The 17,078-nt window shown below is 39.8% G+C and overlaps 2 protein-coding genes across 2 annotated transcripts in view; one reads left to right on the top strand and one right to left on the bottom strand.

The window, feature by feature from the left end:
- The window catches only part of LOC136262368 (acetyl-CoA carboxylase-like), a 33,026-nt gene extending 22,607 nt beyond the window's left edge, over positions 1–10,419 (bottom strand). Inside the window, exons 1-11 of the mRNA XM_066056615.1 lie at positions 10,056–10,419; positions 9,781–9,909; positions 9,595–9,714; positions 9,335–9,515; positions 9,173–9,285; positions 8,842–9,005; positions 7,502–7,658; positions 7,279–7,386; positions 3,525–3,676; positions 3,298–3,367; positions 2,896–3,059 (exon numbers count right to left, since the gene is read on the bottom strand). Coding sequence (XP_065912687.1) covers positions 2,896–3,059; positions 3,298–3,367; positions 3,525–3,676; positions 7,279–7,386; positions 7,502–7,658; positions 8,842–9,005; positions 9,173–9,285; positions 9,335–9,515; positions 9,595–9,714; positions 9,781–9,909; positions 10,056–10,178 — 1,481 coding nt within the window. The 5' untranslated portion in view covers positions 10,179–10,419. The remainder of the gene's footprint in view (positions 1–2,895; positions 3,060–3,297; positions 3,368–3,524; positions 3,677–7,278; positions 7,387–7,501; positions 7,659–8,841; positions 9,006–9,172; positions 9,286–9,334; positions 9,516–9,594; positions 9,715–9,780; positions 9,910–10,055) is intronic.
- A 19-nt stretch (positions 10,420–10,438) lies between these two features.
- LOC136262371 (ATP-dependent RNA helicase DDX51-like) lies at positions 10,439–17,078 on the top strand. The gene is made up of 4 exons (XM_066056618.1): positions 10,439–10,529; positions 13,100–14,926; positions 15,345–15,464; positions 16,865–17,078. The coding sequence occupies exons 2-4, from the start codon at positions 13,109–13,111 to the stop codon at positions 17,006–17,008; spliced, it is 2,082 nt and encodes a 693-aa protein (XP_065912690.1). The 5' UTR covers positions 10,439–10,529; positions 13,100–13,108; the 3' UTR covers positions 17,009–17,078.

Below are 17,078 nucleotides of genomic sequence, written 5' to 3'. Positions count from 1 at the left end.
TCTCTGCAAGGTGGTCCTTCTAGCTGATCTCTCTACCGGATGACTTGTTTGTAGCTGAACTCTCTACAGGGTGATTTGTTTGTAGCTGAACTCTCTACAAGGTGACTTCTTCTAGCTGATCTTTCTACAGGGTGATTTGTTTGTAGCTGAATTCTCTACAGGGCAATTTGTTTGCAGCTGAACTCTCTACATGGTAGTTTCTTTGTAGCTGAACTCTCTACAATGTGACTTCTTCTAGCTGAACTCTCTACAGGGTGACTTGTTTCTAGCTGATCTCTCTACAGTGTAACTTGTTTCTAGCTGAACTCTCTACAGGGTGATTTGTTTGTAGCTGAACTCTCTACAATGTAACTTCTTCTAGCTGAACTCTCTACAGGGTGACTTGTTTGTGGTTGAACCCTCTACAGGGTGATTTGTTTGTAGCTGAACTCTCTACAAGGTAACTTCTTCTAGCTGATCTTTCTACAGGGTGATTTGTTTGTCTGACTCTCTACAGGGCAATTTGTTTGTTTGCAGCTGAACTCTCTACATGGTAGTTTCTTTGTAACTGAACTCTCTACAATGTAACTTCTTCTAGCTGAACTCTCTACAGGGTGACTTGTTTCTAGCTGAACTCTCTACAGGGCAATTTGTTTGCTGCTGAACTCTCTACATGGTAGTTTCTTTTTAGCTGAACTCTCTACAATGTGACTTCTTCTAGCTGAACTCTCTACAGGGTGTCTTGTTTCTAGCTGATCTCTCTACAGTGTAACTTGTTTCTAGCTGAACTCTCTACAGGGTGATTTGTTTGTAGCTGAAGTCTCTACAAGGTAACTTCTTCTAGCTGATCTTTCTACAGGGTGATTTGTTTGTAGCTGAATTCTCTACAGGGCAATTTGTTTGCAGCTGAACTCTCTACATGGTAGTTTCTTTGTAACTGAACTCTCTACAGTGTAACTTCTTCTAGCTGAACTCTCTACAAGATGACTTGTTTCTAGCTGATCTCTGTACAGGGTGACTTGTTCCTAGCTGAACTCTCTACAGGTGATTTGTTTGCAGCTGAACTCTCTTACATGGTGGTTTCTTTGTAGCTGAACTCTCTACAAAGTGACTTCTTCTAGCTGATCTATCTACAGGATGACTTGTTTCTAACTGAACTCTCTACAGTGTGATCTGTTCATAGCAGAACTTTCTACTGGGTGATTGTTTGCAGCTAAACTCTTTGCATGATTGTTTCTTTGTAACTGAACTCTCTACAAGGTAACTTCTTCTAGCTGATCTCTCTACAGGATGACTTGTTTCTAACTGAACTCTCTACAGTGTGATCTGTTCATAGCGGAACTTTCTACTGGGTGATTTGTTTGCAGCTAAACTCTTTGCATGATTGTTTCTTCGTAACTGAACTCTCTACAAGGTAACTTCTTCTAGCTGATCTCTCTACAGGATGACTTGTTTCTAACTGAACTCTCTACAGTGTGATCTGTTCATAGCGGAACTTTCTACTGGGTGATTTGTTTGCAGCTAAACTCTTTGCATGATTGTTTCTTTGTAACTGATCTCTCTACAAGGTAACTTCTTCTAGCTGATCTCTCTACAGGGCAATTTGTTTGTAGCTGAATTCTCTACAGGGTGATTTATTTGAGCTGAACTCTCTACATGATGGCTTCTTTGTAGCTGAACTCTCTATTAGGTACCTTCTTCTAGCTGATCTGACTACAGGGTGACTTGTTTGTAGCTGAATTCCCTACAGAATAACTTGCAATGTAATATAACTGAGTAAATTATACATGCAGCTGAATGCTTTATTAGGGTGACTGTTCTATTAGAGTATCTCGATCTCGCATTTGCTGCACGTAGTTGCCTTTCGAATCTTAACTCAGTGATTTGTAATGCGATTCTTCTGTACTACTGCAAGGACTTTCTATGATGATTATTCCAGCTACATACTGATTTTGAGCTCGTTGCTCTAAGCGGTTTGCCTGGTAGATACGAAAACTAATAGTTTTTTATTCATAAAAATCGATCGCGTAATTTTGACACAGGTTGGGTTTCGTGTCATATTTCCATGGTCTTTATCCCTATTCCTTTCAAACCACAAAAAGGCACTCCTACGATGGTTGCTCCATCTACATATCAATTTTCAACTGATTCCTCCAAGGAGTTTGCCCTGTAGGCGTGACAGACCTTCGACCTTATTTTACGCAAATAATCGGTCATAACTCCGTGAATGTTCATCGGATTCCTACCAAAGTTGGTACGGAGATCCGCCTTAATGAGGCCTTTAAGTGTGCCAAATTTCAGCCCAATCCGAGCACGCATTCGTGTTTTATGGCGAATTTTGCGAAGTGTGCGAAATGAAGAAGATGAAGAAGAAAAAAACGAAGAAATTAAAACGAAATTTTGTTCGCTCGTATCTCGGAAATGGCTGGAGCGATTTTCTTCAAATTTGGTGTGTAGACTCCCCTAGCTGGCCGGCACCTCTCTACCAAATTTGGTTCCAATCGGATAAGGGATCACAGAGCTACATAGGTGTGAAAATTGCGTTTTCTTTCTTCCTGTTAATATACTCACGGGTGGCACGCCGGCTTCTTGGGCCGCACGACACACTACCGTGTGTCTTGATCCATATTAAAGCCAGGCTCAAATAAATGCCAGGTCCTAAATGAAGGCCAGGGTGTTACCTTAATACAAGATCTTGTACTGGTAGAACAAGGTTTACTACAACAACTGAAATCAGTAACTTGTCTAAAGTATGTCGATAGTAGGTTTTTCTGAATAAACAGCTGGCCATTTTACTATAGTACAACAGGATCAACTGGAATTCAGTTTATTATGCTGTCAAAATCACAAAGCAATGTGAACAAGATTTCACAATATTTACCAAATAATTACTTCACACTTGTATAGTTAGCTCACATTCTTGCATCCTGACGACAGTCACCCCAAGCAAAACAGTGTCCAAACTGCGAGTCAGCAAACTCATGAAGGCCACCTGCTGCTGCCACACTGAAGTAGCCCCACACATTTTTGCTAGATCGAAAGTTCAGTTCTGTGACTGTACCACCTCTAGGCTTAAAACCCTGTGTGTAATACAAACACAATTATCTATGCTACTACAGAACACACAGACAACAACAACAAAAAAGCAACCTAATTGGACAGTCATAAAGAGATAAAAATGGGCACAAGCCACATATAAATAATTTTATATTACCACTACATTATGCTGTTGAGACTACAATGTCATGGTTAACTTTACAACTTTTTTGAACAGATTTATGGAGACTATACACTACAAGGCACTATAGACACACTTACCTCATCAGGATTCTCTGATGTGATACGACAAGCAATCACATGACCATGAGGAGAAGGATCAGAAGATGGGCTTTACAAAGAATAATCACACACGTACATAAACATACAAATAACATATTAGCTACATATGTTGTATAATATCAGTGATGGCATTCAGCTCAAAATACTCCCCCCCCCTCAAATAGTCAGCTAAATGTGGAAAATGTTAATTTTAACTTAATACATACTTTTGATAATTGATGGCACTATCTCCCCAAGGATCCATCCCATAGAGGATGCGTACATCTTTGATCCTATGAAGGGGAAGTCCCATTGCTACTTGTAGCTGCAGGGCAGGTAAGTTAACATTAGCCACCATCTCCGTACAAGGGTGCTCCACCTGTTGGCAAAATTTGTATACAAGTGACTCAGAACAACTGTAGTGCACACAAACATGTGTACATGCATGCTAGTGATGTACCGATACCACTTTTTCACTACTGATCTGATACCGATACATTTGAGGCCGGAAATGGCCGATACCAATCCAATACCGATACTTTGCCCCACAGGCATTTCTCACAAGAAACAGCTAGTGATTTGAATAATAGTTAATTAATCAGCTTACCAAACTCATTTGCTAATCTTATCAACTGCAGTTTGCTGGTTTTGTGGCTATCTATTACGCAAGATAATAGTTTATGGCTTCAATGAATCTTTATTTCGTGGCTTACTTCAGTTTGCATTGTACTAATAACGCTAGTATCTGGCTTCTTTTAAGGAATTCATGGCTTATATCAGCTTTTGCTCAACTCCGTTCAATGCACTATGTACACCACCATCTTGATAGATAAGTAATTAAATGACATCGTTAAGAGTATCGGTTGGTATCGGGTATTTATAGCTTTACTGATACTGCCAAAATAGGGCCGATACCGATACTAGTACCAGTATCGGTGCATCACTAGTATTGGTATCGGTGCATCACTAGTATTGGTATCGGTGCATCACTAGTATTGGTATCGGTGCATCACTAATACACGCAGGGAAGATTCTTGAAAATTTTCTGAACAGTTTCCAATTCCAAAATGGAAGAACAGTTGCTTTGCATAACTTATACAATATAGTCTCTAAAAGTTGTAATGGACTTCAAATCGCTAGTCTTGTGGTGATCCTCTTTTTGGGTTGGATGCTGCAAGACTACTAAATTACTAACAATGAGACACTTAGTTGTTTGAAGGTGCTGAAGAAGCAAATTTTGAGTGGTATGGTGATAAATTAAAATGGTGATACTGTACAATAAGTAATCTGTTTAGTTATAAACTTGTCCATAGAAAGAAATTTACAGTGCATTGTGTTGCTGTCTGACTGCATAGAAAATAAGTCTAGGTAACAGAGGAGGCTTATATATCCATTATCCACAACACAAAATTAAAATGAAACAGTTTCTTAGAATGTAGGTTGTGGGGAAGAACTGATAAGTACGTAAAGATCCATTCATTTATATACAAAGTATTGAAAATACTCTAATAGAACAGTCAATTTGACATTATGATAATTGAGGTTCCAATAACTGACTCTCTACTTTATTTCAACAACCACACCCTAAATAATATAATGTTGTCCTTTCTTGTTTCATTTTACAAACTGGGGATGCATCACACACACATACACATGCACGCACGCACGCACACACACACACTACACACACACATAGCAGACGACCATAAGGTGATGTCCTTCTGCCTAGTGGCAGACTGAGTTAATAATAAACCATCGTGATCTTCTGTTCATAAAACTCTTATGCCTTGCCATATCCTGGGGCCTCCGAAACATTCGTTGATATTGAGGGCAAGCAACTGGAGCACTCACATTACTAGCTGCATAACGTGATCTAACACTGTCACACTTTTGCCTTACTTTGTCCTGAGATCTACTAAAACTGTGTTTGCATCTATCACAATAAATCCTGCCTTCTTGTGTTGTATCACTCACTGATGAGCCTCTTTCACACACCCTGCACCACTCCTGTCTATCTTGTGCCATTGTGTACCATCCTGCCTCATCAATGTTAAAAGTTTTCAAATCCCTTCACACTCTGTCATGCCAGCGAAGCTTTGCCCCATGTTGTGGACGTCATTGTGGCAACCACCCAAACAACGACACGATCATCACTCATCCTAGCAATGTGACTCAGCCAATGCAATCTTCTACAGGAAATCATTTCTGCCAATGGTACAGACATACGTACCAACTCTATTCCTCACTTCCTTATTACTAATAAGCTGGGAAATCTGCAAAGATCATGAGATACCTAACAATGTTCTTAAACAGCGATGGTGAAAAGTCTCTAAAGTTCGTACTTCCCTCTGCTTCACAGGCCAAGTTTCCACAGCATATAACAGAGCACCCAGCACGGTATTCCATGCTCTTTGTTGTTAAAGATAGCATTATGGTCACTGAATACAGACTTTCTGAGGGTTCCTGGCAGCACAAGATATCCTAGTGTTTAATTCCATCTAAACTCCACCATGAGATTCCAAAAGACAGCCAAGATAACGAAAAGATGTTACGTGAAATTTCAGCTTGCATATCCTCGTGCAGTGACCTAATCAGACTGATCAGAACATTAGGCACTCACATACTTGGCAAGGATTAGCCACATAGCATCCCTAGGTACTGAATTATATACCTTCTTCAAGTCAATAAAAAGAATAAAAGCCTTTGTGTCATGTTCTATAGATTTTTCTACTAGCTGGTGAGCACAAACAATCATGTCTGTGCAACCACAATTGCCACACTGAGAGTCTGCTAAAACCTCCTCCATAACTGCTTGTAAGCGTTGTTGGATTATCTTAGCAAAAACTTTACCACCACATCCAGCAAACTGATTCCCCTCCAATTGTCACACAGAGACAAGTCACCCTTCTTTGGCACAGAAACCAACAATGCATCACACCAGTCCTGTGGAACAGCCTTACTATCCCAGACACTACCAAACAACTGCACCAAATACCCCAACAGCTCGTCACAACAAACCTTAACCATCTCCGGCAGAATACCAGTGGCAGATCTAGGATTTTAAAAAGGGGGTTTCTGAAAGTTGGTATATATAACTGAAAAATAAGGCATCTGAGGATATTTCTCCAAAAATTTTAGAGATTTTAGAAGCTCTGAGATTGAATTTTAGGCTACTTTTATAGTTAGCAATTGCAATAATCCAATACTTTAAACTGTAAATACTATAGGGCGAAAGTTGTGATTAATGCTGTGGCTTTGATTGCTCTATTAGAGTAGTTATGTGACTGCTCTATTAGAGTATCTCGATCGTTTATAATGCAGTGGGAGGTGAAAAGTGAAGTGTTAGTAGCTATAAATGGTGTTAGTTTAATAAGTGCATTTACATGCACGCTACTGAAATACAGTGGTACGTATATAGTTGTTTGCTATGACAAATTGTCAATACAACAATAATGAAGCTAATTAGACTGCCAGTGAGGGGGGTTTCTGTCGAAATCACAGAAACCCATCTAGATCCGCCACTGAATACCACTACTGCCACCAGCCTTACCCCCTGCTATCGATGACAGCACACCTCTAACCTCTTGGAGGGAGGGTACACAACCTAACTCATCACACAGCATAGGAAGGAAGAGAGTTAATTACATCTTCAGAGAACATGCTGTAAGTGTTCAGAACAGCATTGAAATGTTGTTTCCATCTCTACAAACTACCCGCCGGAGTAGTACAGAACTGATCATCAAGATTCCTAATCGTCTTAGGATTGGTAGGTAACAGACCAGCTCTCCCTCTTTTAAATAATATAATGTTGGCCTTTCTTGCTTCATTATACAAACTGGGGATGGACCACATACACACGCACGTACGCACACACACACGCACACACACACACACATGCACACACACACACACACACACACACACACACACACACACACACACACACACACACACACACACACGCACACACGCACTACACACTTGCAATCTGGGGTTGAGCTCCAGAAAATGAAATGTTTCTTCATGATACAAATATTCAACAGTACCAGCACTGACATATCCCACCAACCTCGCCAACCGCACAGCAGCCTATAGAGCAAAGTAAATTATGTTAACTGGTTACACACTCTTAAAAGTTTAATTCTTACAAATATCACTAAACAATCATTTCTTTTTTTGCTACATACACAGATTTAACACATACCTTTTCCATTTTAGTAAACACATCACTGCTGGCAACAGTGACAGGTGCTTCTTCAATGATTTTTTGATGTCTTCTCTGTACCGAGCAGTCACGACCAAATAAGGAGATAGCATTTCCATACTCATCAGCAATTATTTGCACTTCTAAATGTCGAGCACTGGTAGGAGGAACAACATAAAATATTCCAATAGCAACAGCTGTACTACTTGTTAGTACAGAGAAACCCAATCATTCAGCATTGAAATGGGTTCAGAATCGGGTCACTGCCGTTGACCTGTTGACCCAGATTGCAAGAGCTATGTTTTGGGTGCTTGACTAGTGTGTTAAGTACAAGAGTAGCTACTAAACAGATAAGTTATGAATCAGTGGGCATGCTTCCATGCAAGTTTACAGACAGCAAGACATGTTTGGGTGTGGCACTTTAACACACCACACTGATAAATTAGTGTGGTGCCAACAAACATTACCCCAATTAAAGTGGGTGTGGCTCACTAAAGAAGCTGGCCTACCACAAGACTAGACTATGACTCACAATCAATTAGTGGGTGTGGCTCTACATAAGGCTGCAGACAGGAACAGACATGGATTCATGCATACCTACAGATTGAAATACTGCTTGTAGACAGTAGTCCCGATAAGTGGGCATAGCTGACAAAAGAAGCTGGGCTGCAGCAGGACTAGACTATGACACATTGGCAAACTAAATATTAACACATGATCAAATCTGGTCAGCTCTGGTAAAATCTGAAAAGCGGGTCAGACCCGGATGACTCAGACAAAATATGACCTGGCTATCATATCAGTTGACCAGACCCAATTTCAACACTGCAATCAATATATACACAACAGAACCACACATCCTATTTTAAAATGTGATCATACATAATCGTGGGATTTTTAAATGGCCAAATCAAATAGGTGACTATCACTATAGAGTGGCCTGATAGCAGCTTTACTATATTAACAGAACACAAGCATAAGGAAAAATTAGGATCAAATTTTAAAGTTCAACTAAGGGCCAGAGAAATAAAAAAATTGCGAAACAAGGGAGGTTGCCTACACCTAAAAAATGTACTAGCGGACTTTTAATCCCTGCTTCAGTCATAACCCATGATTGATTAGGGATCAAATGTCCACTAGTATATCTTCAGGTGTAGGTGACCTCCCTTGTTTCACTGCTTTGATCCCAAAAGTTGACCTTCACTATACTGATAACGGCTTCGCTGTATATAAATAGATGCTGCATACCTCAAATACACACAATAACTTATTGTTTACCACATATTTAGCCAACATTATCAAACATGTTTACAATATACATACAACAATGGTGGGCATACTTTTCTGCCAATCTCATGATGAAGATTGGAGAGCCAGGTACTTCAGTTTGTACTTGACGATACAGAGCTGGTAATTCTTCAGAGTTCAGTGCCTTCCTAATTCCTTTGCCTCCACCACCTTCTGAAGCCTTTATCATAACAGGGTAGCCTATCTTCTCAGCTGCCTATAGTAACACAGCAGATATACAGTAACCCATTACTATGAAGTTTAGTAAATTGTAGGAAATTCGAAAAACTTCATTTGTCAAATTACCAATTGCTGGTTAGTATTGGCAGCAATTTGTCAAATTGTACAGTCTCCAATGTAAGCCAGCACACACATGTTGCTAACCTCAATGGCTTCTTCCTGATTATGGACACACCCTTTATCATATACCTCTGGTGGCACTTGAACAGGTTTGCCTCGGCCGACATCTGTTTGTGAACAGTGCGGAATTGTTAGTCCTAGAGATTTCAAATGAAAATAGTAATCATTTTACTTGCTATTTCTTACCTGAACCATTCCACTCCAGGGTAGGTACACCAGCACTTTGGGCTACAATGCTGGAGGCAATTTTGTCACCAAGTGACCGCATGGCCTTCGCTGGAGGACCCATAAAGGTGATCCCACACTTGGCGAGTCGTTCAGGAAGTTTGGGGTTCTCACTAGCATGACCCCAACCAGCCCATACAGCCTACAAGTAAGAAAAAAATATACATATTATAGCACACACACACACGTGTGCGCACACACACACACACACACACACACACTTGCACAGGTATCTGGTTAGCAATGTCCAATATCAGATCAACATTGGCGTAGTTGTGGTTATTAGATCCACCTTGTACTAACTTATAGTTGTCAGCCAGTCTAATGAACTCAGCATTAGCCTGCAGGGAAGAGCATGTCAGATCACTTCAATTATGTCATGCATGCATTCCACATGCTATGCACACCTGAAGGTCTTCAGGTGTAACCATAACAATGAATTTGATAGCTCGTTCATTTCCAAACACCTCGTAGGCCCACCGTCTTATTGATCTAATGCATTTGACAGCTGCAATACCATTGTTTGCTATTAACACCTGGAAAAAAAATACACAAACCACACTTCTATAAATAGTCAAGAGGAATAAAGCATACCCAAGAATTTGTTTACTATCACGTTATTTCGATTAACACATCATACAAGTACATGATAACGTTCAATTAATAATGAATATTTGCTTGCCTTCTCGATCACTCGTTTTCCACCGAAGTGTTGCACAAACTCGGGAGGAGACGCTATGGTTAACTCGTCGCCGCTAACACTGCCTCTTCCACCGGATAACGACCGTGTATGCTTCTTATCCATTATCAGCAATTAACACCAATTACCGGATTTTTATCAATGTCACAAAAGCTGCAGTTTTGCAAAAAGGGTAGCTCGAGAACTCTTGTTTACTTGATGAAATCGGATGAGATTTTGCAATTTCACGTCAACCAGAAGCCCCTCTATCTCAGATAGAACACATCACCTCTAAATCGTAAATTTTAAAAAAGGTGATTAGCGGGATGAGTCGCACGGGAATATTCAAGGGCGTAGAAAGGTTAACTGAGCGAAGGTCAGTGTTATCATATCACGTGATTCTACTTTTTTATTTTGTATTGTGGGTTTCGGAAATTACTGCCTCGTGTGTGTCTCGTATCTCTCTGCTGCAATTCAGTACGTTTTTTGTTGTTACAATATTGTAGAAGATATATTTTAAACGTGGGCACCTGAATTAGGACACTTATCCGTATGGCAACAATTCCGTCGTCACAGGATTGGGCAGAGTTTGTTTCTCTGCCCACAGTTTTAGTTGAAATGCTGTATTTGTAAATAAACTATTTGAAATTTGAACAATAAAAAAGTGTATCCATGACATAGTCCCATTTTATATAATGCATTGGTTTGGGAGGACTCCCTGCGTATAGATATGGACAAGCGAGGGGTCCGAAACCAAGCAAAAATTGCCTACGAGATTTCGAAATCTTTAGATTTTACCCAAGATTTCAAGACTACATTATCGTGTAATATTAGTGTGTATCCGACAATTTCTGGAAATTTTAAAGATTTCAGATTTTGATTCCAGAGATTTCTAGTAAAGATTTCATGATCAACCTACAAGATTTCCAGCTTGTTTCAGGCCCCTTGTGGACAAGTCCTTTGGAGAGGCCTGACACACTGTCCAGAAGAGAGTACATAAATTTAATTAAAAAACAAGCAGCTCGTTATATTTTTAAAGACTACTGAAGGACAAATAGTATCTTGCGTATGCTCAACTCTTTGGGTCTAAAATCAATTTCGTACATGCATACTGAAATGACATTGATGTTATACAAGATTGTGTGGAACTCTCCTTACCCAGCTACATCTCCAATAATAGCAGATCTTTATGAATCCTCGTTTTGTTTTCAAGCTAGCTTGTTTGCCACTTTTAAGTGCAATTTTTACCCTTGACCGCTTTGATCCTGGTCCGGATTAGTGGTAGTGACTACCCCTTGTCTTTGTCATGGTAATGAGAGTTTGAATCTGATAATCGTCTTGACATAGCACTTCACAAACCTGCAGTAGTTTTGGGCCATTCACTTAATACATTTCTATCACTAAATGTCTTATAACCCATTTGTTCAGTGGTACACTCCAAAACATTGATTAATTCATGCATGTGATAGAGAAATGCAAGTCAAGTGGCTACAGTTTAGATAGATAGTAGTACCAAGATGAGTGTGGGATTCATACTGTACCCACAGTGAAGAGAAAATGTGACATCACACATGAGACTGCAAGGATATTGAACACTGTATCTCTAATTATTGGCCTGATGAAGTATTAGGTCAAAAAAAAAGATTTTAATTTTCTGTTTTTTGCTGATGAAAACTAAAAATCCATCTAACCATCTTCATCTTTTGATTATATCACAAACTACTACATGTATCAAAGCAGATTTTGCACCAAAGTGTTCATCATTTGGCTTCACCGAGTTTGTTAAGAGAAGCTTGTAGCTAATAGTGTTGTTTCCCATCTATGGTGTGTTCTATGTGGAGTACATATGTCAGTGAAACACTTTGTCATTCAGGTGATCCATGCCTTAGTGATTGCTCAGTAATCACAATGTACCAAGTCTTTTTTTTTCTTCTATATGCTTTTTTCTTTCTTCTCACTAAGTAATTATATCATTGCGTACTTTTCATGTAAACCTTTTCTGTAAAATTAACTTTGATAATGGCTAAGACATATAGGTTAGTCAAATCCAAGAGACAACTTTCCAGTGACTCTAATAGAACAGTCATACTAACCACTCTTGGTTAGTTGGCTTCCTCACCTTAGCTTTTTCTGACTACATCCTTACTTTCAAATGGGTATATAATCAAGTTTTGACATTCCTAGATACTGTTTGTTTGCATAATGTGTGCCCCATACGCTTACAGAGCAAAAGGAAGTCTTACATAATGTTGTTAAAGACATGTCAGTGATGCCATGTGTCCCTGCAAGTGGACATGATAGAATCCTTAGCATTTACACTGGGCGATATACATGATTTTCCCAACATTCACTAAACCAGACATAAGGCTGGGTTTCCAAACCACCTGCATTGTTTCCTGAGACTAATCACAAGTTAGCTATAGTTAATACCTGCAACTAGTCTCTGTGGCCTGTACTGTGACAATAGTCAAGGTGGATAAATCAATTGACTACACATCTGTATTTTTGTATATTTTATTAGCAAACCTTGGAAACAAACTTGGCAGCAAGGGTATACTTTCATTTGTTACAATATGGTGCTGCATTATAGTAGTTTGAGTGACACAAGCCAAAGTGTGGTATACGTGTAGGCATCATTCTTGGTTCGTTTGTGTTGAACATTGCCTCCAGTTGCCTGTTACCATTGACAAATTGACCTGCCTGTTATTCCAGAAGAACCAGAAAGGTTGTGCCTCTCCCAAATTTTGTGGTGGCTCTAGCAAGCACAGTTCTTGCTATACCAGCAAGTTACATAATAATTTCAGGCAATGACGTAGGCAGTTTTCAGCTGTATGGAAACTAGCCTTTATACACAACCATCCTGTGTCCAGTGTTTCTGGTTTCAAAAATCCGTTGTGCAGCCCCAAACTCTGCATCCATGTATAAATTATGTGTCTTAGTAGTAAATCATCAAAGCAATGAGCCCATGTACAGAGGCTAGCTTCCAATATCTGCTGTAGAGCATATTCTCCATGTGAAACTTATACAGATTTTTATCTGACCTACAGGTACAAGATATGGCACTGTTCACTATCAACCGGTACCATGGAGAGGAGCAAGACTACCTGACTACTAAACGTATTTCAGAGGATGTTGTTTCACAACGGCTTGACAAGTTGCTGTCTTCTGCAAGAACAAAGAAGCGCAAGTCACAAGAGATGATGACCAATACCAGCGTGGAAAGTATGTGTGGTGATGATGAGCAAGTGAGCAGTGAGAGGAAACTTTCACATAAAAAGTGCAAGTTATTACCTAAAAAGGAACACAGAAAAAAGAGAAGAAAAGAATTAGATAACAAACAGCTAACTAATGATGATGATGAATTAGGCTCACCTCCAAATGGCAACGATGAAACCGGTTTTAACTTTTCAAATGATAAACCTCACGACTTGACAACCCAAGATAGTGCCAACGATTACGACGATGGTAATAGTATAGGTGATGTAATTAATGGCTCACATGACCCAGTTCACACATCACGTGATTGTGATGGTGCAAGAAATGAGTGTGATGAGAGTGAGTATTTTCCTGTCCTAGGTGGTAAAACCAAACCGCATGAAAAACCAGTAGTGCTAAGAAAGTTGCCGTCATGGATGGAGAACCCAACATTTGTTGAGGTGGATATTAAGGGAAATTCTGTTCCTCTGGCTGAGCTCACTTTTACCCTTCCTGATGTCATCTTGAAGAACTTACGGAAAATGGGTATTATCAAATTCTTTCCTGTCCAGTATCATATAATCCCTGAAATACTGACAACATCTTGTGGGCCTTTACTTGGCCATCCTAGTGGAAGACGCCCCCAGGATGTTTGTGTGAATGCACCAACCGGGAGTGGTAAAACATTAGCCTATGCTATCCCTATTGTGACAGCACTCATGAATCGTGTTGTGTGCCGAGTAAGGGGACTGATTGTGGTGCCATCCAGAGATCTGGCCAATCAGGTTAAGGCAGTCTTGAATGATGTAGCCAAGGGAACTGGTTTAAAGGTCGTCACAATAACTGGACAAACTTCTATAGATAAGGAAGAGGCGGAACTTGTTAACCACGCCACCATACCTGTGTCAAGTGGAGCTGATGTTGTCATAGCAACCCCAGGGCGCTTAGTTGATCACATGAGCTTGACAAAACATTTTTGCCTCAGACATCTCCGCTTTTTAGTGATTGATGAAGTTGACAGGTTGCTGGATCAGTCATTTCAAGAATGGATTACAAAATTGTTTGAATTTATTAACACTAAGGAGGAACAGAGACAGTCATTAAGCCTTCACACATGGCTCACTCCCAATGACACTTTTCCTAACTTAACTCCAGATCCCAAGTTTGATATTTCCATTCCTATTCCACATTCCCCAATACCGTTTCAACCTGTAGTAACTGCGACATCTATACAGTCTAACCTTCAGAAACTACTGTTCTCTGCAACCATACCACAGAACCCTGAAAAATTGGCCTTGCTCAAACTCTACAGTCCAAAGTTATTCACCACAGCTGTAGTAGATGATACGGAAGGTATGGGTAACTATGTGGGGAGGTTTGCATTACCATCAACACTGAGAGAATATTCTATTGTGTGTCCAGCTAAAATGAAGCCACTTGCTGTAATATATTTGATCCAGAATGAAGGGATTAAGAGGGTTTTGTGTTTTACATCATCCAAGGACTCAACTCATCGATTGTGTCTGTTGCTGAAACATTATGGGTTATCTGAAGTGGCCGAATATTCTGCCAACTTACCTCAAAAGAAAAGAAAATCTGTCTTATCTGATTTTAGGAGTGGAAAAGTTGACATGTTAGTTTGCTCTGATGCAATGTCAAGAGGAATGGATGTTGATATGGTATGTTTGTTTTCAATTGAGCCGATACTTCTAAAACATTTACGTAACTCACTGATGGACCTTGAAAGTTGTAGGTGACCCATAGTGCTGAATGGCCCACTAACGGTCAAACAACATTTAAGATATTGCTTTTGCTCATGTATTTTTAATGGAAGAAACCCAAGTGCAGTGTAGGAATCAGTTTATTTTGTCTTTTGTCCAACCCAGCAGTTTTGCATAACTATTATGCTTGGCATTTTGTTCAAAGTTTATCATGGCTATTGCCAGGTATAATTTCATTATATAGTGACTGTTTTATTAGATCTTCACTTGCTTTAATACTATAGTGTCACAATGATGTATGAGAATGCAATATGTCTGTGTGTGTGTGCACGTGTGCGTGTGTCAATTGTGTAATGTACTGTGTATACTCACTCAGGTATCTTGTGTCATCAATTATGATGTTCCAGTGTATATGAAGACTTATATACACAGAGTGGGCAGAACAGCTCGTGCTGGGGAGCACGGAACTGCTTATACTATACTCAGGCCACAAGAGGTAACTTGCTTGTGTAAAAAAGAGCATATATTTCTCTTACCATGTTTTGGCTAGCTATAGTGCATGTACTCAGCTGAGCTGCTGAGCTGAAACCATAGTAGTTTCAACAACTTTGATCATTCAACCTATACTAGCTACCACTGTCATCCATCAGTTGATTTCCATATATTTATACTTGTGTCCATGGTTGTTATTTCCATTAATAAAATCTTCAGATTCTTTACTTTACCATGTAAACTTTTGCAACAAATTTATAACAGTACCAGCTGTCATTGTAGGCACCCTCTTTTTCTTACGAAGTAGCTAGCTCTCACACATCTGTGATTGTATGTAGTGTTATGCTGCTAATACACAATGTATGTAACATCTGATATCCTGTGTGTGTTGGAGATGTAATTTTAAACAATGTTTCTGCTAATGTAAACCTGCCTTATTCCAAATGTATTCTACTTGCTTTTGGTACTGGCAGACATTATCCAGTATACTTTCTTGCTCTCATTCTCCCATTAACATGCCATTACAATGTTTAGGTCTTATCTTAGAGGCCAATAAGCAGTCAACTTTGGATCACCTCAGATATTTAGTATGTTTAGCACATGTTTAAAGTTTAATGTCAGTATTAATGTGTAGCAGTCTTGACAGGTGTATGCCAAATAGTGTATGCCCCATTAAACTTGAGTGTGACAACTGCTGTAGGTAGACACCACTGAATGTAGGGACTGGCCAAATACTGGGAGGAAGCTTTGTGGTTGTCAATCGATAGGATAAAAAATTCTTTCTGGGCAGAAAAGTGTGATGATTGAAGGCATAACTGCAGAGTTAAAATTTTATCCCATGCCTCTGATCACTTCGGAGGTAGTTAACAAACGTGCTTACAATTTCCTCTTGAGAGGTTTACACTGGTAGAGTACATATTGCTACCTAGGCCCAAGAACTGTGCATGCATGCCCTAAGCAGTCATGGTATATGGATGTGTGTGTGTGTGTGTTTGTAGTCTACAGGGTGTAATGTGCATTTGTGCATGCATGTGCATCTTTGTGTACACGCATACAGATGTGTGCAGAATCATACAAGCACGCACACATGTGCAACTACCTTTTTTACTCTTTGCCCAACCCTCTATGGGAGGTATCAGCCACGCGATGCTAAGCAAGCAAGCCTTTCCTTTAGGCCAGGTGAAAGGGAGGGTGGATTAACCAACAGATGAATAGCAGGGACCTGATAGGAACAGTATCCTCAGGGGACAATGTATGCGCATGTTCTTAGCCAAGTTGCTGGCTTGCAAGGCAAGCACTGACCCTGCATGGTCTCCACCACATGATCAGGAGAGTTACGACATGCACATGTGCCTGCACACATAGATACACAACACACACACAATCATTATTCTACCCCTATAGGTGTTTCATTTTAACAAGATGTTCAAGCAGGCTGGCAGACACAAACCAACCAAGCAGAAGATGGCTGATATGGCAAGCATGATCCCACAATACCAATCTGCTCTGAAAGAACTCGAAAATGAATTAGCAACAGAACAACAGTAACTATGGTTTTAGTGATGTATTGTAGTAACTAAGTAATGACGTCATGAAATACATGCATTAGCTAATTATA

The sequence above is a fragment of the Dysidea avara genome, chromosome 7, assembly GCF_963678975.1.
Source record: "Dysidea avara chromosome 7, odDysAvar1.4, whole genome shotgun sequence".
NCBI classification, from domain to species: domain Eukaryota; kingdom Metazoa; phylum Porifera; class Demospongiae; order Dictyoceratida; family Dysideidae; genus Dysidea; species Dysidea avara.
The sequence above is the reverse complement of the archived record's forward strand: the minus strand, read 5'-3'. Positions and strand labels throughout refer to the sequence as shown.

What these genes read in the sequence shown, in the direction of transcription:
- LOC136262371 (XM_066056618.1), top strand. Translation starts at nt 13,109, where the DNA reads ATGGCACTGTTCACTATCAACCGGTACCATGGAGAGGAGCAAGACTAC. An exon ending in GAGGAATGGATGTTGATATG is followed by an intron (nt 14,927 to 15,344) that starts GTATGTTTGTTT and finishes ATACTCACTCAG; the next exon opens with GTATCTTGTGTCATCAATTA. An exon ending in CTATACTCAGGCCACAAGAG is followed by an intron (nt 15,465 to 16,864) that starts GTAACTTGCTTG and finishes CTACCCCTATAG; the next exon opens with GTGTTTCATTTTAACAAGAT.